The following is a 27,464-nucleotide window of genomic DNA, read 5'->3' as shown; positions in this document are numbered from 1 at the left end:
TTTCGTCTATCAAAAACATGCTATAAAGCAAAAACAAACAAACAAACAATACACATTAAAAATCTGTTTGTCAGATACAGATGTATAGTGATAACAACATCCTATCTGTCAGATATGACTTTATAGCGATAATATGTTATCTCTCTGATACAACTTTACAATGACAACAATATCAGATATATATTAATACAAACATACCATTTATAAGATCAAAATCATGATGTACAGGAACACACACTGTCAAAGCTTGAAAACAAAAGTTATATAATTACAGGAAAAATGTTTCAAATCCTATTATTACTGAGTAGAAAACGGGTTTCTTAAAAAGAAAATACAATAATGACATCTCAGGTTTATACTATTGTAAAAATCTTTAAATAGGAATACCTAAAAAACCACTAAAGTTCCATGGTTTAATCTATAGTTTGCATGCTAAAATATCTTTGACAATAAAGAGGGAAAATAACACATGGTACATGAATTTATTTAAGAAACACCCTCACACACACACACATATGTATATTTTGGGGATTTCATTAACTCTGTGTTGATTGGTGTCTAATGTTTAATCACAGAGTTACTGGGTAAACTCTAAGAATCCCAGTGGGTGTTAAAAGCACGTTAATCTTTTTAGTAAAATCAGTAACCATAGTTGCATGAGGTTCAACCGTATGATTTATTTAGATTAATGCACAAAAAAACACAGTTTAATGAAACCAGTTTGATTTTTACAGAAACAAAATTTCGGCACTCGATAAAGAAACTATCAAAATTTAAAGTTACACTGTCTTTATTTCCCCTATAAAACATTAACGGGCCATAATTCAAAACTAAAATATAAAGAAGATTTTAAAATTCAATTTTAGGTTCCAAAATGTGCCTGTACTTTTAAGTTGTTAGTCTGTTTAGGTAGAAGATAAAGAGTTGGTATAAACGGAAAAGTTTATTTACTTAGGGACGAACATTATTAGTGATGGAAAGAGTGGAAAAAAAGGCAAATAATAGTATAGAAAGCATTTTTTGTTCTTAAAGAACCGACCAGATGAGATGTCAAACTAAAAATAAAGAAAACCTATTAAAATATAGAAAAAGAGCAACTCTAGAATCAGGGATCAACCCTACAGAGGTGTGACATCAAGAAATGGTCCAAGTTATAAAATGATAAGCACTGAAAAGAAGTATTTTAAAGTGGGTAATAAAAAAAGTGGAGAGTATTTGCCTCCCCTTTTATATTATTGTTGTTACTTGTTTTGGTTTCAATGTAAAAATGATTGGTTTGTTTCGAATTTCGCGCAAAAATACACGAAGGGTATCTGCGCTACCTGTCCCTAAATTAGCAGTGAAAGACGAGAGGGAAGACAGCTAGTCATCACCATCCACCGCCAATTCTTGGGCTACTCTTTTACCAACGAATAGTGGGATTGACCATCACATTATAACGCCCCCACGGTGAAAGGGTGAGCATGTTTGGTGTGACGGGAATTCGAACCCGCGACCCTCAGATTACGAGTCGAGTGCCTTAACCCACCTGGCCATGTCGGGCCGGGAAAAAGAGAGACAACTAAGCTTTGATGAGATAAAAAAACAGATTATATTTTTTATAGTGGTAAACCATGTCTGATGAGGGGTGAAATTTCCCGAAACTGGAATAATTCGGTAACAAGTAGTGATCGAATGGTAAATTGAGTTTTATATTTATTTTTTTTTAGCAATGAACAGATGGTTTCCTAGAGAGAGCAAGTTAGTGACGATCAAGGTTCAGATAAAAGTTTACTGAAATAAGATGCGAATTATTCACTGCAAGATCATTTACTGGTTTAAGCCTTTATCTTGTTGAAAATCTACCGTAACAAAGTTTATTGCCTTTCTAAAGGCTTACTTTAAAAAGTACGATTTTCTGTTAGTGTTAGTAATAAATCAGACCATCAAATAAAACGGCACATAACTTGTGTAAACTTACCATCAACACTTTCCTTCTATTAGGATATAAATGTTAAATGCTAAAGTAGTAAAAAAGTAAATTATTCTGAAAGCAAAGAACCTTAGCTTGTTCTTTGTTACTGTAGTTCATTACCGTATTATGCATTTTCGGATTCAGTTTGTAGTTCACACTAGCACCAGTGCAGTTTCGGATCATTTCAGGTCTCATTCAATCTATTTAGGTGGTGACTGGAAAGTAAAACCTTTTGAGACTGAGTCCTCCGTTAGTCGAGGATGTGAGATTTGAAACTGTCTATAAAATCAGTCCATGCGCTGAGTCCAGTGGAGAATAAAAAGAAAGTTGGATCCAAAGCTGACTGAGAATCCACTTTCGTAATTAGAAGAAAATGTTGTGCACATTCGTATATAAACTTTAACTCTTGTTAGAGTATGCATTACTACTTTGAAGAAAACTAAGCAGACGCTGAAACTCTTACATCTTATGTTGTCAAGGATTTACCAGATTACAAATTTTTACTTTTACGTGCTAATCACAATTTCACAGCTAACCATAGAAAGCAAAATGAAAATGAAAACAAAGTTTTCAAAGTAAAATTGAAGTAAAAGTGAAGAGAACATTTTGGGTCCAATGACGATTTTATACAAAAAACAAACTTTAACCTTTGTACGTATTCTTTCATAAATGAAAACTGGCACAGAAAAATTATAGTCTGATCAAAACTGGACAAGCTGAATCGTTCACACCATGAATGTAATTTTAAAGCATTTTATACCTTTGGCTAGTAAGAATGCTTAAAAAAAGTTTTTATCAACAAACTAAGTTCATTACTGGAGCTACTTCGGAAGCAAATTTGCAAAAATAAAACTATTGAAACAGTGAAATACTTTTTATGTTACTACATCGTGAAGAAAGTATGTGGAAGCTTTTTGTAAACTACGTAAAAATAAATATGTATTTGCCGCTCATAATAATAATAATTTTTCGACTGACTTTACGGTTAATTGTTTATATATTTTCAATAAATTATTTCACCAATCTGCTACCACATTGTGCAAGGTGAAGTTTATAAGAAACCATGCATCTGATTCGTTAAGTTAGTGTGGCGTGTCAACATTCTTAGCCAATTATAATTTTGCTTCCATTGATAACAATTTATTCTCAAGATTGCTGGCTTGGGTATTAAAACTTTAAAATAATGTACAGAATAACGTTTCGATCTTCTTCGGTCATCTTTTTTGTTCACATGAAGATGACCTAAAAAGGTCGAAACGTTGTTCTGTACTTTATTTTAATTAAAGTTTTAATACCCATACCAGCCGTATTGAGAATACATTTTTACTTCAAGTTGGTTTCTCGTCATCATGAATTACTCTACCATTCAGAAAACGTCAAGCATGGCGGCTAGAATATTGACTGATGTCTTTACTAAAACAAGAGTGTCATGCTTGACCGGAACACACAAAGATGTGTTCGAATCATACCATTCTAAAGTATATTCGAATGATTCTGAGCAGACATTAACACAAGTTGATCAGGGCAAAGTGTCAGTCGGCACTAGGACAGAACAATTAGTAGACACATTCGTTGTTAAATCAACTGAATTTCACTGTAGGCCGAAACCAAAATTCCCCCTCGTAAGTGGAAAGTACCAATAAAGTAAAGGATACAGTGAAAAAATCCAGTCAATTCAATACTCCACCTACAGGCCCTATTTTCTTAACTACCCTTTTTTATTTCAGTATGTAATAAGAAACAAAGCATTTTTTTTCTAGGGTATAATTACAAGAACAGTAATGTTAAAGTGTATGTATATCATAAAACAGACAATATTATTGTATTTTTATAGGATACGCATAGTCTGACTTCGTTCAACAATAACGCAGTTATTTATATTCATTAATATATTTCTGTGGATAGAAAACGTGTATATAACACGAAACATGTTTCATGAATACAGTAGCATTGTTGGGGATATATACCTGTCTCTATCATAGTTAATGGTGCTAGACCTAGTCAGGTAAAGAATTATGTATTTTTTCTGATAATATTAAAGGTAATGGACAGTTAATCTGAAAAACCACAGAGGTAGAAATGAGTTTCTTGATTTCAGCCCATATTTAACCATGAAGCATAATTTGTCACTTGTGGTCGAGTTGCCGATATCATGAGCTTGCTACATGACCGTCATTTGAGCTTTAATCAATCGTTCGTTTACGACAGCTCGAAGGCTCAAGGTGGAACTAACAGTGGACTTTTCGTTCTTATATTTGATAAATTAAGCAGAAGGTTTCAATATATGACCATAAACAAGCAACTGAAAAACTGTATCGTAGGAAAGATTAAGCCTTTATCAAACTTACGACCCGTTAAGAGCAAATAACAAATGCAGTGCAGGAGGGGAAACGACTTATAATGTTATAAATAAAGATGTTAGCAGACGACTTGATTTTTTGAGCCTTTTTTTGTTAATCTTCAAAAAATGATAGAGGCCTAGGAAAAAAACGTCAGGCGACAAATATGATAAAAGGTTTACAATTATACAAAGCAAATATATATAAGATTATTCAAAGATTAATTTTAATAACTGTTTTACCGTTAATACATTATAGATATATGTACTAAATTACACTCCGTTTTAAGATAAAGTGAAATAACAAAATACGTTCATATAGTATCCGTATATAGTAAAGAATTATATGTACGCTTATTTATCGTATATTAATTATACGGTCAGCTTCACGAAACGCACAATAAATCTTTCTATTACGTTCATCCTGTGTACAAAGTGTTTGACAATTGAGTTTACACTGTGTATATGGTAAATTAAACACGTTCACACCGTAAATACAATAAAAGAAACAATTATTCTATACACACAGTGTATACAGCTAAGTAAACAACAATTTTTATACTACGTGTATTAAAGTAAATAGGTACTTTAATACTTTAAATAGTTAATAAACAATAAGAATACCTTACCACTAACAAAAACTGGTTTGTCCATCAGGTACATGTTGCCGAATTACGTTCAGTCTATTAGGATAAAAAATTTTTGTGACTGTATGAACAGTATGATACACAGGCTCAGTGATTACCATAGAAAAAAGCCCCCCAGTGGCACAGTGATATGTGTGTGAACTTATACTGCTAAAAACCAGGTTTTGATATCAGTGGTGGGCAGAGTACAGTTAGTCCTTTGTGTAGCTTTGTGCTTAATAACAAACAACAACTACCATAAAAAACGAAATTATTAATTTAATGAACGTTCGTTAAAGCAATTAAAGTCTTTGAAAACGCTTACTGTAGTTCCCTGAACTAAATAAGCAGTAAAATCTACAAGTCTAATTGTAAAACGTGTACATTATAATGACATATCATGTTAAACATGTCTTAATACATTTTACATCACATATTATATTGCAAACTCATACAAATAATTATGTCCTTTCACTACTGAAGGTCGACAACAATAGTCCGCAATTCTTCACTGCGTTCATCAGGTTTCCTAATTCAATCGTCTTTTCTACAATACATTCTCTAATTTCAACTAGTCAAGTGAATCTCTGCTTATTCCTCGCTCTTATTTCTTCTATTTCACTCATCAGAACCTCTGACAACTTTCATTCAGATCTAACTGTATGCCCAAAACAGCGCATATTAAGTTTCCTATATATATAAGACTGAAGTATTTGAATGTTATATGACTGATGACTGATGAGGAAGCATTGGACCGTGCAGAAGTAAAACGAATTGCCAGTAGTTCAAAAATAGGGACAACTTTACTGAATCCTAGGGGTCTCTGATCTCTTTAGCTGAAGCCGCCAAAGAAAATACCAGTTCATACGTCTTTGATCTTTAGAAACCATTCGACAAAAAATACGATAAAAATTCTTTAAGATATATTTACTGTGAATGCCTGGCGGCTTGACTGAGTCCCATAATAAATAAACCCATTAGTCACTGTATATGTAGATTATATGCGTTACCTACGTAAGTGATAGGAATCTTTGTTTTTAATAAATGTCTTTTGTGGAATAACTGACGTTTAAAGCACTTTCCATAACCAGTGGAAATAATATAATAAAACAGATAAATTATAACCTAACTTTCAGTTCACTATAATATAAAACGAACCTAAGCTATCAATAACTTTCTTATTATGGGCTGGAATTTCCTTAATGGTTATCATATTACGACTGCTCCATGGTGTATGACCAAACAATATGATCTCTTCCTTTCTAGCTACGTATCTCTCTGTCGCTTATCTACCTATGAGTTGTCATGTTAAATGACTCAACGCTTATAAATACGTTAAAATGTATTTATTCGTACCTATATTTTGAAACGTCCGTAGAGAAATGAAAGCGTTATAATAAATATGCATACGCGTATAGAGTATCAATTTTGATTTTTATGAATATTTTGAAACATACACAAAAATAATTATATATTATTTAGAATTTCCGCCTTTGTACACAGACATTTCGAAATGCTTCCGTTTAGTGTAATTTACGCACGTTCGTGTGTATATATAAATATACGTTCATTTTGAAATGCCTATGCATGTACTGGAATATCCTTGTAAATATAGTTGTATATGAACAACATGTACGTACGAAAGTATTGTATTGTTATTAAACCTTCTATTGTATTAAACCTTTTTATGGACTAATATGAACGTCACATAAACTTATCAAAATGTTTAACGCTTAAAATTAGAAACGTTTGTATCGTATAGACATATTAAAATTAGAAACGTCTGTACTATACAGACATATTCTAAAGTGAACATCGAAATAATAGGTTTTTCGTTCTTTACTTTGGAATATTTTAAAATATACACCTAAGTACTGTGTATTTGAAATTACATCCAACGTGCTAAAATGTCCTTGTACTAGAAGACGTACTTAACTTCCTGGGAATGTCTACAGCATTGAATTAATTTTATACATTCGGCTATATTAAAATTAGTGTGTGACCACGTTCCTCAAAATTAATGTTAACATAAACGTTTTCAGAATAAAAGTACATAGAATCAAATGAATACTGATATTAAAACGAACTGAAATTCCCAAACATGTACGCTTGAACTTAAGCTATTTCATATGTAATAAAAAGTGGAAGTGCAAACAAGAAAATACACTAGATTTTGAAAGTAAATACATGTGTTATAACGAAAAGAGGGTGTTCTTCCCACGTATGCTTAAAGTTTCGTTCAGGTTGAAAATTTCAATTCCTAATGTAACAGGCAAGTAATGGCAATCCAAACAGTAACAACCTCATTGTGTCGGATGAACGGATACTCTAGGAATACTAAATGTTATTGTGAAAGATGAAAAGTACGGCACATGACATAAGATGGATATTGTAACTGATAAGGCTAAAGCTTAGCTATATGTCAAAATGATAATCAATGTAGAATTCGCTAATCACTAGCATTATTAAGAATCAAAATCAATTATGAAAAGTGAGGGATTTACTATAATTAGCAAAACCTAAATATTATAGACGAGAAGGCAGCCCAAGTCGTAAATACTTTATTATTCTAGACTAGAAGACGATCTAAGACGTAAAAACTTTATTGTTATAAACGAGAAGGCAACCCAAGTCATAAAAAGCATTATTGTTATAGACAAAAAGGCACTCCAAAACGTAAAACTTTATTGTTATAGGTAAGAAAGCAGCCAAAGCCATAAAAACTTATTGTTATACACAAAAGGGTAACCCAAGCTTTGAAATCTTGTTTGTTATAAGAGATAAGGTAGCCTAAGCTGTAAAAATCGTATTGTTATAGATGAAAAGTCTAAACTGTAAAGAAACCTACTGGGACAGAAGAAGACATCCTGAGGTGTAAAACATTATTGTGTAACATCCTGAGGTGTAAAACATTAGTGTGAGGTGTAAAACATTATTGTGTAACATCCTGAGGTGTAAAACATTATTGTGTAACATCCTGAGGTGTAAAACATTATTGTGTAACATCCTGACGTGTAAAACATTATTGTGTAACATCCCGAGGTGTAAAACATTATTGTGTAACATCCTGACGTGTAAAACATTATTGTGTAACATCCTGAGGTGTAAAACATTATTGTGTAACATCCTGAGGTGTAAAACATTATTGTGTAACATCCTGATGTGTAAAACATTATTGTGTATCCTTACTTCTCCATACTTCACAATGCCAATCACCACATACGAAGGACACCATATTGTACAACCAACTCTTTCTTTATGATTCATAATGCTGGTCACCAAGTAAGAAGGATTCCATACTGAACAACCAACTTTTTTTTTCTTTTCACTCTACAAAATCCATGTACACTTTTGTTCACGTGACAAAGCTTTCTGTACCTTTTTCATTATCGAAAACTTTTATAGACTGTGAGAGGATTGAACCATAATTCGGTGATACCTGAACAAAACACTCGACTCGTAATCTGAGGGTCGCGGGTTCGAATTCCCGCCACACCAAACATGCTCACCCTTTCAGCCGTGGGGGTGTTATAATGTGACAGTCAATCCGACTATTCGTTGGTAAAAGAGTAGCCCAAGAGTTGACGGTGGATGTTGATGACTAGATGCCTTCCCTCTAGTATTGCACTGCTACATTAGGGACGACTAGCGCTGATAGCCCTCGTGTAGCTTTGCGTGAAATTCAGAACAAATCAAACCCGAACAGAATCAGTACGCTAATCCAGCATGGCTATAACTATTATCCTCTAAGCTCAAGTGAGCCGGCTGTCACATCTGTGGATGACTAGTTCAGAAAATACTTTACAAACATAATATGATCTGAGGTTGTCCCAATGAAACAGTGGTTTTGAAAAACATTTTATTTGGAGAGATTTTTCTAGTTTAACTCTAAGTACAACGAAACCTTAACCTGAGGATAAGTTTTAGAAAATGTTTTTGATAATATCACACCGAGTTAGGTTTAGCTTTGGATTTCGGAGCTGGCGATGTGCGTTCGACTTCGAACGATATCACAAATGGATCCCCACACTTTAAGCTGTGTGTGTGTGTAGTAGTAGTAGTAGTAGCAGCAGCAGGTAACCCAAGTAACTTTGCCATAAATTCGGTAACAATAATAATACACAACAAGTTATTTTAACCTTACGTCAGGTATATTTATAATTTGTGGAATTATCTCGAAAAACTGTAAAGCGTTTTTGCTTATCCCAGAACATCGCTATAGCTGGCAAGCATGTTAACAATGCTTTCACCCTTTGTTGTATCATATAACCTCTAAGGATATAAACTGTAAGTTTATCTTACGAAGTGTGGGCTCCTGTCTGTCAGTTATTAACTCTGGTACAGTACAAGGTACTGACAATCTGTTTATACCGATGTTTCATAATATATTTATTTGGCTTGAATAATAATCAGCTAGGAAGAAACCTGCATACAGAGGTAGAATATCGTAGCTTATTCATATCTCAATTCCCCATCGGTGGCTCAGGAACAAGTTTAAGAATTAATCCCTTTGGTGGGCACAATGTAAAACATCCATTGTATAATCTTGTTATTTAAAACTAACAAAAAGAGACAAACAGTGGGTTTGTTTGCGTTTGTAATATAATTTTTCTCCTCATTCACTAGCACTATTATTCACATTCACTAATATAAATAATTTAAATCGAAAAAGTCTCAGTTGAATTATTAATAGATGAAGGAAGTCGTGACCTTTTCTTGATAATTTTGTATCGAACACTTCAAAAATGCTTTGCAAAGACTGTCAAAATGTGTCGGTTTGATATAATAAACACAATCATAAGACTGAGAAAAATACTTGTTACACGTAAAGGTATAAAAAATATTTTAAAAAACAAAAGATATGTGTAGTAAAATAGAACAAACGCAAACACGAAAAGCAAACGATTAGAAACCACAGCACAAGAAAGAAAAAAACAAATATAATTTAAACTCAAAAGAATAATGATAAAATATTTGCATTTACCAAATACAACGGCAAATTAAAAGACAAAGAAAAAACACTCACTACTTCATCTCTTATGCTTCGCAGTGGCATAGCGGTATGTTTGCAAACTTATACTATTAGAAATGGGATTTCGATACTCGTGGTGGGCAGAGCACAGATATCTCTTTGAGTAGCTTTGTGCTTAGCAACAAAAACGAAACGACCATTTCTTATTTGAAAGCAATTAAGGCCCGGCATGGCCAAGCGTATTAAGGCGTTCGACTCGTAATCTGAGGGTCGCGGGCTCGAATCCCGATCGCACCAAACATGCTCGCCCTTTCAGCCGTGGAAGCGTTATAATGTTACGGTCAATCCCACTATTCGTTGGTAAAAGAGTAGCCCAAGAGTGGGCGATGGGTGGTGATGACTAGCTGCCTTCCCTCTAATCTTACACTTAAATTAGGGACGGCTAGCGTAGATAGCCCTCGAGTTGCTTTGTGCGAAATTCCAAAACAAACAAACAAAACAAAAATATATGTAGTTTAGACTAACCTAAATCTCTTAAGCTGGTCGAACCGTGTGATATATTATTGGGATTACGGCCAAAAATATTGTTAACAGCGAAGGTATCCAATAGATGAAATAATGCATTTAAATATTTACAAGTGGAATAGAAAGAAAAGTACATTTAATTAGATATTCTGATTTTCAGGCTGATTTTCATTTCCCTCTATATACATTAAGTACAGAGTTTACTCTGATCGGAGGTTAATATCATTCATTCCAGAACTCATTCTGCTTTTCCGCTTTTCACTAACTTTATATGGTGGTAGCCATTAGATCAGCACTACCAGGTTACCACACAGCTTCCCAATTTTTAGGAACCTATGAAAATGTTTGAGTTGCATGTTTAATTAGAATATTTGATGAATATGATTCATTTCTTTAAGACATTTTTTTTAAATGTCAGTTTTTTAATGTTGCGATTATCAGTGGATACCCCTCAAGTGATTAGCTTTTAAACAATCATATAGATACCACTAACCTTTTCACTGGAAATACACTGATTATTTGCCAAACTGACACAAACCAAACATTCATTTTTTTTGCAGAAATTCTATCATAAGAGAAATTACAAGAATAATAATCTTTATCCATGGTTTCATGGTGGTTGATGAAACAATAATAATAATAAAAAATAAGACAGATATGTTCAAAGACTCAGAAATATACATTCTCTATAGCTTTACTAACACCCAAAGCATTAACGGCTTGCCCTGGTATTAGTTTCAGAAATCTTAATAAACCTCTGTTCTCAAGAACTTAAGCTGACAGATCGTTGTCTTCGAACTGGCTTGAGTGGCATTCATTAAACCCTAAGACAGACTTATTGTTGTCTATATTGTTAGTGTATATCTTTTTTTATAATAATAACTGCCTTTGTTTGAATATAATGATGGAAAAACCATTAACGTCGGGTGATTATTACCTTGAAGATAGAATAACTGTATATATATATATATTTAAAATACAAATACTTAATAAATGTATTTCTATAGTATCAACACTTTCATCACTGTGAGGTAAATTATTAACACACTTCACTTGTAGTAATTCAATGTAAGTATAGTGATTATCGTCATACCACATTATAAAGGTAATACTTTAATAACAATTCCTTTTTAAATACATTATTAACATGCAGTCCATCACATGTGTTGTAATTAATTAAACACCCTAATAACTCACAAGTATCATGATTTAATTGTATAATAGATCCAGTAGTAAACTACTAAACCATTGCACAAATAGGAATATCACAATATACATACAACGATATAATCATCTCAAACATACGTCTAATCGTTTGCGTGATGAGACATCTGTAAACGTTTTGTTATACCACCGCCATTTGCTTCTTAGATCCTTAGAACGTCCAGTAAATTTTAGGCTTGCAGAATATACCGAAATACATATTCTAAAATTTTAAAAATAGTGGATCGGTGTAAAAAACCTTTTAATATACACATTTAAGACTGCTTCATTCTGTCATGATTATATTGAAGTACTGAAAAGATAAATTACGGTCAACAACTTGCGCAGGAAACAAAATATTCTCGTAATAATAAAGCACATACTTTTAAATTGTTCTAATAACTATTAAGCTTATATACATATACACTGCTGGCTAAAATCTTAAGGGCAATGAACATAAAAAAAAAAATATGTATATGCATTGTTAGATTCAACCACTTATTTGAGTAGAGCTTCGAAAGATGAAAATAAGAAAAGGGGGAAAAAACGTTTTTAGCATTTAATAGAGAAAATGTGAACACTATGAAATTAGCCTAAATACTAGCTGGTCAAAAGTTTAAGACCATACCAAAAAGAAGTCCTAAACAGGGTAGAAAATGCCCAGCAAGAGGTCTTAGTAGTGAGTTGCAGGCTGTCATTGCGAATAACTTCCAACATTCGCTTTGGCATGGTCGATATAAGCGTTTGCAGAAGGCTGGCTGGAATATTATTCCAAATGGTGAAGATGGCTTCACGAAGATCATGCACTGTTTGAAATTGACGTTCATTTCTATAGACTTCCCTTGCCATCCACCCCAAAACATTTTCAATGAGGTTCAGTTCGGGCGAACACGCTGGATGGTGCAAAAGAATCACGTTATTTGCCATGAAAAATTCCTTTGTCCTTTGCGGGCATTGTGGATTGCAGCGTTGTCCTGCTGAAAAATCCAGTCGTTTCCACACAAGCGAGGGTATTCAGTCAATAAGGATGCTCTCTCCAACATGCCAGTGTAGCCAGCTGCTGTTTGACGCCTCTGTTTCACCTCCATTGTTCCATGAAAGGAGAAAGCACCCCAGATAATGATGGAACCTCCTCCACTGTGTCGTAGAAAATGTCTCCGGTGGGATATCCTTATCGTCTCAGTAACGTTGGAAGCCATCTGGAGTATCCAAGTTTTCATCAGAGAACAAAATCTTCTTCCACTTTTCTACGTCCCATGTTTGGTGCTTCTCAGCAAAGTTTAACCGAGCTGTTTTGTGGTGTGGAAGGAGGCGTGGCCTTTGAAGACGTTTACGGTTTTTAAAGCCTTTCTCTCGTAGATGCCGTCTTATTGTTCTTGAGTTGCATTCTGCGTCCATAAGGGCCTTAATTTGGTTTGACGATCGGCTGGTGTCTTGCCGGACAACCCATGGAATCCTCCTGCTCAACGCCAGCGAAATATTCTTGGGCCGACTACTTGAAATTCTCGTTCCGTACTCCTCAGGGTCGTTTAAGAAATTTGCAACAGCAGTTTTACTACGCTCAATCTCACCAGCGATGGCACGTTGAGAGAGACCTTGCTTTTTCAGCTCGACAATTCTGCCACGGTCAAACTCTGTGAACTTTTTAGCCTTTGCCATATTTTTACCCAATATACCACAGGAGATGTGAGTGTCAGATGTTTACAACGCTAATGCTTCAACACAAATGACTAAATTTCGTTACGTGTTTACCGATTAACGCTTCGTTTCAGTGTGGTCTTAAACATTTGACCAGCTAGTATTTAGGCTAATTTCATAGTGTTCACATTTTCCCTATTAAATGCTAAAAAAGTTTTTTTTTTAATTTTAAGTTTCACTTTTCTTATTGTCATCTTTCGAAGCCTTTCTCAAATAAGTGATTGAGTATAATAACGCAAAATGCATATTTTTTCTTTATGCTCATTGGCCTTAAGATTTTGGCCAGTAGTGTATGTCAAGAAGTTGTATATTAGATATATAGGTTAATATATTTTGCTTAGAAGATATTTCCAAATATTATGTATTTTGTGTTTTGTTGTTTAACTGATTGTTCCTTAAAATAAATCAAACTTGTTTTTATACATACATATCAGTATGAAATAAAGAGCCTTCTACATACAAACCAACAGTACTTTCATTTAAACAGAACATATGACGTGATGATATAGCATTTATTTTTAACCTGTATTTTTTTGAAACTAGACACATTTAAAACTTGCGTTGTAGAATTAATTTCTAGAGTACTGAAATACTTTGTAGCTGAACCATCACTTTGTGCTACCAAATTAACCTGATAAGCTCAGATAAAGTACAATTTAGAGCTAGTCTGGAATATAAGTGGACCATGTCGAGAGGCTAAAGTCCTTATCATTATTTATAGGTATATAACAAGCTATCTCTTTATATGCCTTTTAAAGTATCTATATTTCAATCTCATGACATTAAGGCAATTTTATCAATTATTGCTATTTATAAGCACATGATAATGTCTCTCCCCATAAACACGCACCCACATGTATATATATTTAAAAAATATCCAGACATGTTTCTAATCTACTTATCACAGGTCACCCAACCATAACGTTTTTTTTGACTGTCATTAGAATATCAAGGATACAGAAATGACTGTATGTAAAAAAAAACAAACAACCTATCTAGTTCCGTACTTGGTTAATTATAATCTAAGCTGACATTATTTATTAGTTAGAAGTTTCTAAGATGATTTCATACTTCAGTCTATCTTCTTATCGACCTTATACTATAAAATGATTGATAGGCTTAGGGATATGTTTGACATTGGCTGGTATTTCTAGACTTGCCTTATTTTTTATGTGGCTATACTTGTTTTATAGTAGTTTTATGCCCTCTAATCTGGTATTTCACTGCAGTTACAAATGGTTAGTAATGGGCTGAACCAGAAGTACTTTGGTGGTTAGCAAGCTGAACTATGAATTCGAGGGTTTGTAAGTTGCGCTTCTTTCTATGTTGCTGTGGGTTCACGATAAAACATTTGACTGCACACGATTAATCGATTTGAGTAAACCCAAAAAGTGGAGGTTGGGTGTTACTGACTAGTTATCTTTCCTCTGGTTCATTGGATTGAAACTAGGCACGGTTAGTGCAGGTAATCTTTTATTTTATGTTGTTTTTTTTAATTTCTCGCAAAGTTACTAAAAGGCTACCTGCACTAGCCGTTCTATAAAATGTTAGCTATATAAAAAGATGGAATACAACAACTAAACACCACCCGCCGCCAATTCTTAGGCTACTCTTTACCAACGAATAATGGGGTTGACCGTCGTACTATAACTCTTCTACTGTTAAAATAACGAGAATGTTCGGTGACGAGTTCGAACCCACAAATTGCGAGACGAGCGCCTTAACCACCAGTTCGTGACAGGTATTTCTGAAAATAACCAAACAACTAATAATGTATTATAGGTAGAAGTAGCTGCATCTGTGTTAGAACTTCGTATTCTGATAGCATAGTTTGGTTACAAATGATTATAATTGGTTGATTTGTCTGTGCCATGATTTATTGTAGTTATAAATGGCATTAATTGATTAGTTCTTACTATACTAAACTTAACGTACCAAAAAAATGGATGTAACTGGATAACTTTCCATTAAATTTTTTAACAATAGTTAAAGATGCTTCTAATTGATTAGTATTCCTTATCATTGATTTCCTACCAAAATAGTATTAATTGTTAATAAAATAATTCTCTTATATCAGTTTCAATGGAAAGATGCAGATTGCTACAGATATTATTCTCCTAAAGGACAATCACAATGTTTTCCTGTGTCCTCAACTTGTGACCTCAGGAATATCCTAAAGATAGTAACACATAACGGGTTAGTCATAGATGTTTAAAGCGTGTCTAGCAAAACTTGACGTGAATCTAGACTTGTTATTTGTCTGCTTCTTATCACAAAGACTTATGTAATGACAGTAATGTAATCAATGCAATGGTAAATAATCTGAGTGTCGTATTTCGGCTGGCCTGATAAGCCCTGGTATCGGTCGAAAGTCTTTGTAGGCACTGGATATTGTAGACGTATTGTGATTGTTATATCATAATCGTCTTAGAATTACTAACGTAGTTTACACCCGTTGTGGTTGCTCGACATGCGTTAGGAAAAACATTATATTATTAGTTCGACAGTTTTTCTGAATAATAATAAAGATAATAGAAATAAAATATATAAATAATATTGTTTTATTAATTCTTACCACAAAAATCTGATGTTCAAATGGCATACATAATTGACCATTGCTACGATTAACTTACTTAATCTAATTCACGGCATAACAGTCGTTCATGAAAATGGTTCATGTAGATAGTGAATAGACCATTATACATCTGTCGTATTCTAACCAGCCTGATGAACCCTGGAATTGTACGAAAGCCTACGTTGGCACTGAATATTGCATATGATTAACATTGCTCATAAGCTCTTAGAATTTACCCATTTCTCATCTGAGGAATATGGAATTTATTTACTTCTCGTTTAAAGAATAATGCGTTTTTTCTCCCTTCCTTACATTGCTCGAAACAGTGTTTCGAAACCCATGGTGGGTAGAGCACAAATAGCCCTTTTTTGCAGTTTTGTGCTTAATAATAAACAACAAGAACAACATTTTCTGTCTTCCTTTCTTGCAAATCTTAGCCTTACCGAAGAGCAGAGCCTTGGTATATTCCAAGTTACATAAAACCACTCAGGCGCATTTAATAATGAGCGTAACAAGTTAATAATTCCAATTAAGTTAGTTTACCCACTTTTTATCAGCCTAGTAGGTTTAGTCTGTGTGTTTCTATTGGTTAATATGGAATGTGTTTTTGTAAATGATTGTTATATGTTTCAAGTTGAATGTATTTCAATATATAGAGATGTAGTTGTATCAAGCCACAAAATATTCATTCATGATGGATACTTCTAACGAGTGTAAAAATATATTGTAAAGTTAAACATGTAATATCGGGTAACCTTTGGTAAACAAATAAACAAATTATCGATTACCTTTGGCCCATTGCAAACTAGAGCAGTGACTTGATTAGTATCAGTCATTCAGGTTTTTATAATTCTTTATTATTTTCCAGACTTATATTACACCCTATATATGCATGCACAGTTCGACGGTGTGTTTATATACTATTATGTCGAAGTCGCAGATACGTATATTTAACATGTGATTCTCCATACACAAATGTTTTTGGACATGTGAACATGCGTCGACATTCGGTAGATTTACGTTTCAAAGTTTTTATACGGCTGTGCAATTAGTTGTTGTTTTCTTGACATGTATTGAACGTACATCTATATACAACTGCCAAGTGTTTTCTAAACCAATTTTCTAGCATGAGAGTGGTAGTCAGCATTTTGTAGATAATTTTAATCAGTTTGTGATTTGTACAAAGACAGTGAGATAACTGTCTTTCGTTATATGTGTTTAATATAACACATATTGTTATTGCATATAACAATTAGTTAATAGCATAGTTAACTAATGATTAGTTAACTGGAATCTGTTAATTTGGCAAATGATTATTTGCCAAACTGACACAAACCAAACATTCATTTTTTTTTTTTTTTGCAGAAATTCTACCATAAGAGAAATTACAAGAATAATAGTCTTTATCCATGGTTTCATGGTGGTTGATGAAACAATAATAATAATAAAAAATAAGACAGATATGTTTAAAGACTCAGAAATATACATTCTCTATAGCTTTACTAACACCCAAAGCATTAACGGCTTGCCCTGGTATTAGTTTCAGAAATCTTAATAAACCTCTGTTCTCAAGAGCTTAAGCTGACAGATCGTTGTCTTCGAACTGGCTTGAGTGGCATTCATTATACCCTAAGACAGACTTATTGTTGTATATATTGTTAGTGTATATCTTTTTTTATAATAATAACTGCCTTTGTTTGAATATAATGATGGAAAAACCATTAACGTCGGGTGATTATTACCTTGAAGATAGAATAACTGTATACATATATATATATATATTTAAAATACAAATACTTAATAAATGTACTTCTATAGTATCAACACTTTCATCACTGTGAGGTAAATTATTAACACACTTCACTTGTAGTAATTCAATGTAAGTATAATGATTATCGTCATACCACATTATAAAGGTAATACTTTAATAACAGTGTATTTCCTGTTTGGCAAATAATCATGTATTTAATCTGATTAAATCAGATTTAACATGTAATATCTGTTACATACGTATATTTAACGTATAACACATATATATGTGTTATATAACATGTAATATAATGTTATATTATATAGGCATCGCATCGTTTCAGTTTGGATATAAGCATGGATACTCATTTCATTCTCCAGCTGTTTGAGTTATACTATAGATTAACAGATATGCCGTTGAAGTAAGACAGTTTGAATTCACTTGACTTCTGTCATGTTCCAGACGGAGACCCTTCTTGATTGATTTACCCTTTTGTTGTTTACCACTAGTGAGGCACAACTTGTTGCAAGGCTTTTTCAAGATGACCTTTCACCCCAAGATGATTCACATTAGTTTTTTATCCAATATTATTTAGTGCAAGGGATATCTCTATCTTGGACATTATAAATCCCAGATATGAACATATCTTTATAATCTGAGCATATTTATGTATGAATATCTTGCGTCAGAAAGAGTTGTTACATAACCTTTTCATGAGCAGTAATGTTATGAGCCACGTCATTACAAAACGTCAAACACTGTCAACTTGTAGTTCTGATGCATTCCACTCCACCGTGAATTTGAATCCGCTGTGACTGTCCGGTGACTTGCTGATTTGCATATTCAGAATTGTTTTAATATAATGTACTTAACATTTTCTAATTTCTTGGTGTTTATTGAGACGATTTAATGAACCGTTTTGTCTTCCTTTATCCGAACTCGAAGTCATTCATTATTTGATAATGATCATGTATTTAAGAATAATTTCTGATTTGAATGCTTATGCATGCGTGACTAAACGTAAAAGTGTTTAAAGCCTTGCTTATCCGTCTTTTTATAGGTAATTGTGTCTTGAGATTTTTATATATCTTTGTGTTGTTTCCTAGAGCTTGGCAGGCCGACTCATCTCGACCTTCCACAGTACTGCAGTTATTATAATTACATCGAGTCTGATTGGATTGGGTGATTTGCAAAAAAGTGTAAGGAATTTTAAATAAAAATCTTAATTACTTCTCACATATTATTTTAGATCTGTTGATAACGAATATACTAAATTATATTAGTCGTAAAGTTGTATATTATTCTGCAGTTATAACCATAAAAGCCTGCATATCCTTAAAATAATTTGTGAAAGGTACTATCTTTTGTTGTTTTCAGTATTAAAACACGTTTTTCATAGAATTTTATTATTATATCAATCGTTTGCTTTAATCCATCTTGTTATAGGAATCGTTTACTTTGAACCCTGATGCTATAATAGTCTTTCACTTCGAGCTATCTTGTTACAGATTTCATTTGTCTCGAGCCATATTACTCAGTTTTTTGTCACAAGATTTATTTGCCATGAGCCCTGTTGCTATAAAATATCTTCTGTTTTCTACCCGGTTGCTAAAGGATAGGTATACTTTGAACCATGTTTACTTAAATTTATTAATTTTTTTATTCTTGGTGACAGGTTACAGGAATCAGTGCTATCACAGCAAGATGACACAAGAAGACATGACCTCCCACAGTCCTTGCTTACGACTGTTACTAAAGTGTAGAGGGTCCAGAAATCTAGTGTTACTTATTGTAGCCATTGCTATTCTGTTGGATAACATGCTACTTAGCGTTGTGGGTAAGTAACTCGAAGTGTTATATTGTGGTATAATAGTTAGCTGAGGTACGATTGCCGAAGTGTTTTTTATTTTACTGGTAAATTCAACATATCTATTTGGGCAGCGGCGTAAGTTTTGTAGAATAGCTTTAATATTATTTACCCTTAAAACTTTGTTTTTCAGTTGAAAAGATACTTAATCTAACTAGAGTTCGTGGATATAATCTGCCAACTGAGAGATACATTGATTTAAAGTATTACAAAAATATTACACTAAGTATTTTTAAGAAAATTAAATTGGAATGTTTAAAGGTTGTGTTAACTTTATTCACATATTTGTCAGGTTGTATTACCATGAATACTAACTTCAAAGAGGCTTATTCTAGTGTTCTACAAGCTTAAACAATCAAAAGCAACTGATAGAAAACAATCTAAATGAACACTTGAAACTTAAAACATTAATTTACGACAGATATGTTCTTCAGAAGTTTGTTGTTGAATTTGAACTACCGTAAATAAAAATATACATAGAGATTACATTAGAGTGGTATCCAAAATTTAACTTTTGGTATTTGTATTAATATATAAATTACGTTAGAGCTTCAATCTCAAACTGAACTTTTCGTATTTGGTTTTAAAATGCGTGTGTTTGGTTTTTCTGGTAAAGTCCCCTCGTCGGCTGTCTGCAGTGTCAATCGTGGGAAATCGAACCTTTAATTTTAGCGTCATAAATCCGTAGATTTTCCTCTGCTCTGCCCCACTACATGACTGTGTTAAAGACGTATATTACATTAGAGTTTTAATCTGAAAGTGAACAATTTGTATTTGTAGAAAAATATGAAATACGCTAAAGTACCAATCTGCAAAGGAAAGTTTGGATAGTTGTTATGAACATGGTGTGAAAAAACATGTTAACATGATTTTACAGTGGACAATTATAAACATGACATAACAATCATATTTCTCTATCATACTTGAGTTAATTGTATTATCATTCAGCAAATGATTAACTGTAGCAGATGCAGTATTCGTGTGAATAGCATATGCGATCTAACACGCATGGAATAAGTGTTGTTTAACCAGTACTACAGTGTGTGAGAGAGGATAATCTTTTTTTCACAAAATGTTGACATTTTCTTCAAATCAAATACGTTACATGAAAATAAATTGATAACACTATGTTACAAAATTTTTACTTTTTCTTGTTCCTGGGCAAAGAGTGTTATTTCCCAATTGCTTATGCCTAAAATAAATGGTAAAGACCTATTTTTCTCTTCAAACTTTGCTTTTGTGACTTGGGAACGTATCACAAAAAATGATGGGAGACTATATTTGGGGGCTGATACGTGAAAGTGATTTACATTACAGTCGCAAACTTCGAAAAACTACTCACTTCTAAACATTTTGTTCAACTTTAGTATAAACACGTGTAAATCTTGATTCATATGTTGTTTTATACAGACCTTATGTAAATGAAAATGTGCAAATTTGCCCGTTTTTACATAGAAAATGGCCTGGCATGGCCTAGCGCGTTAAGGCGTGCGCTTTTTAATCTGAGGGTCGCGGGTTCGCGCCCGAGTCGCGACAAACATGCTCGCTCTCCCAGCCTTGGGGGCGTATAATGTTACGGTCAATCTCACTATTCGTTGGTAAAAGAGTAGCCCAAGAGTTGGCGGTGGGTGGTGATGACTAGCTGCCTTCCCTCTAGTCTTACACTCCTAAATTAGGGACGGCTAGCACAGATAGCCCTCGAGTTGCTTTGTGCGAAATTCCAAAACAAACAAACAATTACATAGAAAATAGGTTTAATTGTTTGTTTGTTTGTTTGTTTTTGAATTTCGCACAAAGCTACTCGAGGACTATCTGTGCTAGCCGTCCGTAATTTAGCAGTGTAAGACTAAAGGAAAGGCAGCTAGTCATCACCACCCACCCGCCAACTCTTGGGCTACTCTTTTACCAACGAATAGTGGGATTGACCGTCACATTATAACGCCCCCATGGCTGAAAAGATGAGCATGTTTGGCGCCACGGGGATGCGAACCCGCGACCCTCAGATTACGAGTCGCACGCCTTAACGCAGTTGGCCATGCCGGGCCTAGATTTAATTTCTAAATTTCATTATCCAGGTCACAAAAGCAAAGTTTAAAGGTAATAATGGCCATTTTCTGTACTTTTACGACGTAAGCAATTAAGAAATAACACATACTATCCAGGAACAAAATTTGTGTTACATAGTGTTATTAAAAACAAAACTCAGAAAATAATGGACCTTTTAGACTTTTTCAGAATATTGGACTGATCGTTCTACCCCATCGACGTCCCTTAGATACGATCCTGGTTTAATTACATCAGCTTGAAACTCTCATTAAGAGCTTGAAATAACGCACGCTATTAACCTGAAGATGATGGTCCGAGAACTGTACGTGTTTCAGTTACATCAGCTTGGAACTCTTATTAAGAGCTTGATACGCAATAACGTGCGCCATTAACCTGAAGATGATGGTCCGTGAACAATGTTTTTTTAATTACATCAGCTTCAAACTCTCATTAAGAGCCTGAATTGTAATAACGTGGACCATTAACTTGAAGATGATGGTCCAAGAACTATATGTTGTTTTTTTTTTTTATCTAAGCAGATCATATAAAAATTTGGAAGGAAAAAAAAAACTATTTATTTCGAAAAATTGTTCCTTCTGAAATGCCACCTGTCTCGACGAGCTACAACTTTTCTCATAACTCTATTTTTCCAGTATTAAATTTTGTGTAGGTTGTGATACGTTGTTATATATATGTCTATCTATATATACCATTACTGTTCTTAATTGTTAACTTTGATGAAACACACACACAACAGTTAAAATAAATTATTCTCTTTCGCCGTCTTAAGCAATGCTTGTTAGGTGTGAGGCTGTAGTTATTATAAACTATATTCACGCCTCTAAGTCATCTATACGCCCACCCTTGACTACTAGAGAAGCTTTTTTTCTGATAAGTGGTCTATAGATATCGCTGACGGCTAGAACGGTAGTTATTGAGAATCTGTCGAGTAGGGGCTATCTCGTGTCACATTTCCCCCTCCCCTTCTTCATCTCGGTCCTCGTAAATCACCCGCCAAGTTGCTGGTTAGAAGACCCACGACTAGCACGCGCCAGCTATGTGCGGCATGCAGCAGAAACCGATAAGCGAAGCATGAACGAGTTTTCTACCTTGATGGCCTGAGATTATGAGCTTTCATTAGCATGCCAATGGTGCTGCAGTGCACATAATCCTGAGACTCCAGTGTACATGTTTGTCTCTATGAAGGATAATAAAGAATAGACGTTGTGTTAATCATTCATAGACTTCGTCCATCTTAGCCTTGTCTTTATACAATTAACGCGAGAAATAATAATAATGATAATACACATATAAAAGAAAGAAACAAACAAAAATACTTTAATTCCAAAAAGTTCTAGAAGAAATACAACTAGTATAATGTGGGTTAATTAATTTTAGCACTCAACTTTCAATAGTCAAATAGAATACATTCAGGTTTTTAATGTTTCTTCATCCTGTCGCTAAAATCAGGGGTTCGATTTCCCTCGGTGGACTCAGCAAGTATCCCAATGTAGTTTTGCTATAAGGAAACACACACACACACACTTTCGATGTTGTCCACCTTTATATAACATGCAACAAATGTTAGGTAACTAAGAACATGTTTCTTGAAATTCTCTAAATGTTTCTAACAGGAAGACAACTAAAAATATCTTAATAGCAGTGAAAAAGGACATTTGTCGCTAAGAAAACATTACAATCTATCAGACAAGTTTGTTTTTCAGAATTTCGCGTAAAATTATTCACAGTTGCCTTTCATTTTGAAATTTTAAACTGGAGGGAAGGCAGTTAATCAGCATCACCCATCGCCAACTTTTGGGCTTTCTTTGTTTAATAGATTAGTGAAATCTGACTGCCACTCTTATAGCACACTCACGGCCTAAACGTGCAGATAAGAGTTTATGCGACAACAAGCCACGAATAATGAAAACGCTAATTCACAGTTCTGGTATACTAACCACTAGGCCACGTCTGGCCCAACATAGTAAATACACCAAAGATACCTATTACAAAACCACTGCAGTAGTTCGGTTCCTGCTATGGAAGTTTATATTGATATTAAAAAGCTTTTTTTTTTTTTACAACAGTCAGCTTTTGAGCCTGTACAAAAAAAGAAGGAAATATAGTTGTTTTTAAGCTATGTAATTTGACGTTTTGAAGCCATACTGAATAATTTATAAACATTGTGTAGAAGGAAACCATTAAGTACATGCCCCCCAGCGGTATGTCTGCGTACTTACATCGCTAGAAACCGAGGTTTGATACCCATGGTGGGTGGGCAGAAAACAGATAGTCCAGTTTGTAGCTTTGTGCTTAATTTTAAACAAATAGGCCTGGCATGGCAAGGTGGTTAAGGCACTCGACTCGTAATTCAAGGGTCGCGAATTCGAATCCCCGTCACACCAAACATGCTCGCCCATTCAGCCGTGGGGGCGTTATAATGTGACGGTCAATCCTACTATTCTATTTCTAAAATAGTATTCCAACAGTTGGGAACTGGTGGTGATAGCTAGCTGTCTTCCCTCTAGCCTTACACAGGTAAATTATGGACGGCTAGCGCAGATAGCACTCGTGTAGCTTTGCGCAAAATTCAAAAACAAAGAACCATTTTTTTCTCATAAAGTGTGATTCAGAGTGGGCAATAGCAGATCTTCAGTACAGATACCATGGATGCTAATTCTGATGTACTTCATACAACTTTTTCATGACTAAGTGATGAACGTACTCGAACGTATGCACTGTAAGAAAAATGCAGTGATTATACAAGTACAGGTTAAATTGTGAAAAATATTTGTTGTGTTACTACAAATTCATCTTTTTATTTTTATTGAGGGTTCACTATGACCCACCTTCTTTATAGTGAATAACGACTTGAATAATACATTAATTCACTTACTTTTAAGACGTAGCTATGCACGTATACAGAGCAAAACGACCACACATATAAAAACATCTATTATACTAATACTCAGTTTTGTATGTCCCGAAATTTGACGCATACTTTATTTCAACTGATGTAAATATACTTTAGTAGAGATTTAATACAGTGTTTGTTTGTTTTCTAAATTTCGCGCAAATTTACTCGAGGGCTATCTGCACTAACCGTCCTTGTTTTTTTTTTTTTTAATTTTCGCGCAAAGCTACTCGAGGGCTATCTGCGCTAGCCGTCCCTAATTTAGCAGTCCAAGACTAGAAGGAAGGCAACTAGTCATCACCACCCACCGCCAACTCTTGGGCTACTCTTTTACCAACGAATAGTGGGATTGACTGTAACTTTATAACATCCACACGGTTAAAAGGGCGAGCATTTTTGGTGTGACGAGGGTTCAAATCCACGACCCTCGGATTTTGTACAACAAAATACTAAAACTTATTAATGTTTTTAAAAATATCTAACGTTAGATTGTAGAATAACATAATAAGCCAATTTAATGATTGCATTAAGAACGATAACGTTCAGTCCTAACTAAACTTAAGCAAATATACTACACAAGTTAGTTTATCTCTTTATCAAATGTAGGCCGAACTTAATAATAGTTTTTAATAATAGATTTAATACTAATTTGACTGCAAATGTTTTGCTGATCTCAGTTATCAAATCAACTACCAAACAGCTTTCCGGACAAAAACAACAATTCGTCGGATATTTGTACTCATCAAACATTAATGCGGTTCTTTTTTGTTGCATTCTTGACTGATCCGTTAAACCTGATGGTACCCAGTTCCGGATTAGTGACTGTCTTTTTTGGCAGAGGAGTTGTGGTTGTTCGTTTGTTTTCAGATTGTTGGATTAAAAGTGATTATAAGAACGGAAATTTGGATGGTTTAACGGAGTCCAACAGCTCAGCAAAAGAATAAATTAAGTTTGTTGCCTTGTAAAATAAAATCCTACAATTGTAGAAGCCTAAGCTCCCAGCATTTCGTAACTATCATAGTGATCAGATGTGATAAGTAAGGAATCGCTTCTACCTCTAAACAATAAAAACAACTGGAAGTTCCCAAACTTTGGAATTAAACATCTCATTTTATTCGTCCACCGCTAGGTGTGTTTTATGTCAAGCACAACACCACACAATGGATTCTCGAAACTTGCCTTTTAATGCTATAAGTCCTTAGATTTACCGCTGAGTCACCAGGAGGGGGAAACAGACTTATCAGTAGATTAGAAAATCTATTCGTCATCTAGCTGCATCAAGTGATTAAAGATGGTTCTTCTCTATGTTATCTACAAGCTCTTCTCCATGTTGTAGCTCAGACAGATGATTTAAACGAATACGTGTAGCATCGATTAGAAGATCGTCTTTGTTTTGTAGCTCAATCATATAGTTAATTGAATACATGTAGTGTCGATCAAAACATTCTGCTTTAAAACTCAGCCATATGATTTTAATGAAGACAGGTAACGTCGATTAGAATATCATATCATTTATTTAGTTTGAGCTTAGACATGTTACTTAAATATCTAAATAAGGTAAAGGATCATCTCCGTTTCTTAGGTCAGTCATGTGATTTAAAAAGTTATGTTATTTTTAGCACAATACTACACAATGATTTAGCTATTCTTTATTCCCGCGGAACTAACAGTCGGAGAACGTGGTTTAAAAGAAAACTTTATACTATTTAAAAGGATTGCTCCCTCTTTTATTTCAGGCATGTAATTTAAAGCAAGAACTATAGTAGACAGCCTTCGTAATTAATTTGAAGTTTCACAGTAGCGTAGGCCCGGCATGGCCAGGTGGTTAGGGCGTTCGACTCGTAATCCAAGGATCGTGGGTTCGAATCCCCGTCACACCAAACGTGCTCGCCCTTTCAGCCGTGAGGTCGTTATAATGTGTCAGTCAATCCCACTATTCGTTGGTAAAGAGTAGGCCAAGAGTTGGCGGTGGGTGGTGATGACTAGCTGCCTTCCCTCTAGTCTTACATTGATAAAATAGGGACGGCTAGCGCAGATAGCTCTCATGTAGCTTTGCGCGAAATTCAAAACAAACTAACCAAACTCTACCGACCTGATTCTTTTCTTTTTTATTATATAGTTCGAGAGTATAATTGATATGAAAATATCAAAAACGACAGTATACTTGAGTATCAAGCACTTTGGGTAGGAAGCTTTACAATGCTGCAAAAGATTTTCTTTCTCTGAAATGCAATAAAATTTTTGCTTTCGTAATGTATGTATAGAAAAGCTGCTCTACTTTAGTTGCATACACTTATTTTTTTTAAATCCAAGAATATTTTTACATCAGTGTAAAAACTGTTATGGAACACGTGAAAAGTCATGGCTGCTCAGTAGAACATATCACTTCTTGACATTGAAATGATACCCTGTGATTGATTACGGCGACTGCTAAGTTCCTAAGAAATGCACCATTTTTATAATAATACATAGAAAATACCAAACCACTGAGCCATTTATGATGGCCACGAGCATATCACGTGCTTTACTGCAGCTGTATGCGAATAACAGATAATGCTGTCTTGAATTAATTTCATTTTCTCCATTTTTAATCATAACTGTGATAAGCGCCACCTGTACGATAAGAGCGATTTCCTCTAATTTCTGGTGACCTGAAAATATTGTGACGTTATCAGTTTTGACATTTTAACGCGAGTATAACATTTTGGAATTTAGTGGTTTTGGGTGAAGAAGGATTCCATACGGATGAGAAATTACAAGAAAATCGAAAAAATAAATAAACAAGAGCGCCACTATCTAAAGATATTTAGATAGCTTGAGCAAAAGTGAATGTGCCTTCATCTTTTTTTTTTTTTTTCACCGTTCAAAAAGAAAGGAAGAAGCAAAGAGACAATTGAAAGATGAATCTTTAATAAAATTTATCAATACATATGGCCCGGCATGACCAGGTGGTTAAGGCAGTCTCATAATCTGAGGGTTGCGGGTTCGAATCTCCG

At 34.2% G+C, this 27,464-nt stretch overlaps 1 protein-coding gene across 7 annotated transcripts in view; it reads left to right on the top strand.

Annotated features, from left to right (window-relative positions):
* The window catches only part of LOC143255702 (synaptic vesicular amine transporter-like), a 116,773-nt gene that overhangs the window by 51,184 nt on the left and 38,125 nt on the right, over positions 1-27,464 (top strand). For 5 of the 7 annotated variants that reach the window (XM_076511773.1, XM_076511770.1, XM_076511769.1 and 2 more), the window contains 2 exons: positions 18,748-18,840; positions 19,317-19,478. In XM_076511773.1, the coding sequence (XP_076367888.1) occupies positions 19,346-19,478 (133 nt within the window). In that variant the 5' untranslated portion in view covers positions 18,748-18,840; positions 19,317-19,345. The remainder of the gene's footprint in view (positions 1-18,747; positions 18,841-19,316; positions 19,479-27,464) is intronic. The other 2 variants (XM_076511775.1, XM_076511774.1) reach the window with 1 other exon arrangement.

This window comes from Tachypleus tridentatus, chromosome 7, assembly GCF_004210375.1.
Source record: "Tachypleus tridentatus isolate NWPU-2018 chromosome 7, ASM421037v1, whole genome shotgun sequence".
NCBI lineage: Eukaryota > Metazoa > Arthropoda > Merostomata > Xiphosura > Limulidae > Tachypleus > Tachypleus tridentatus.
This window is presented reverse-complemented; position numbering and strand designations above follow the sequence as displayed.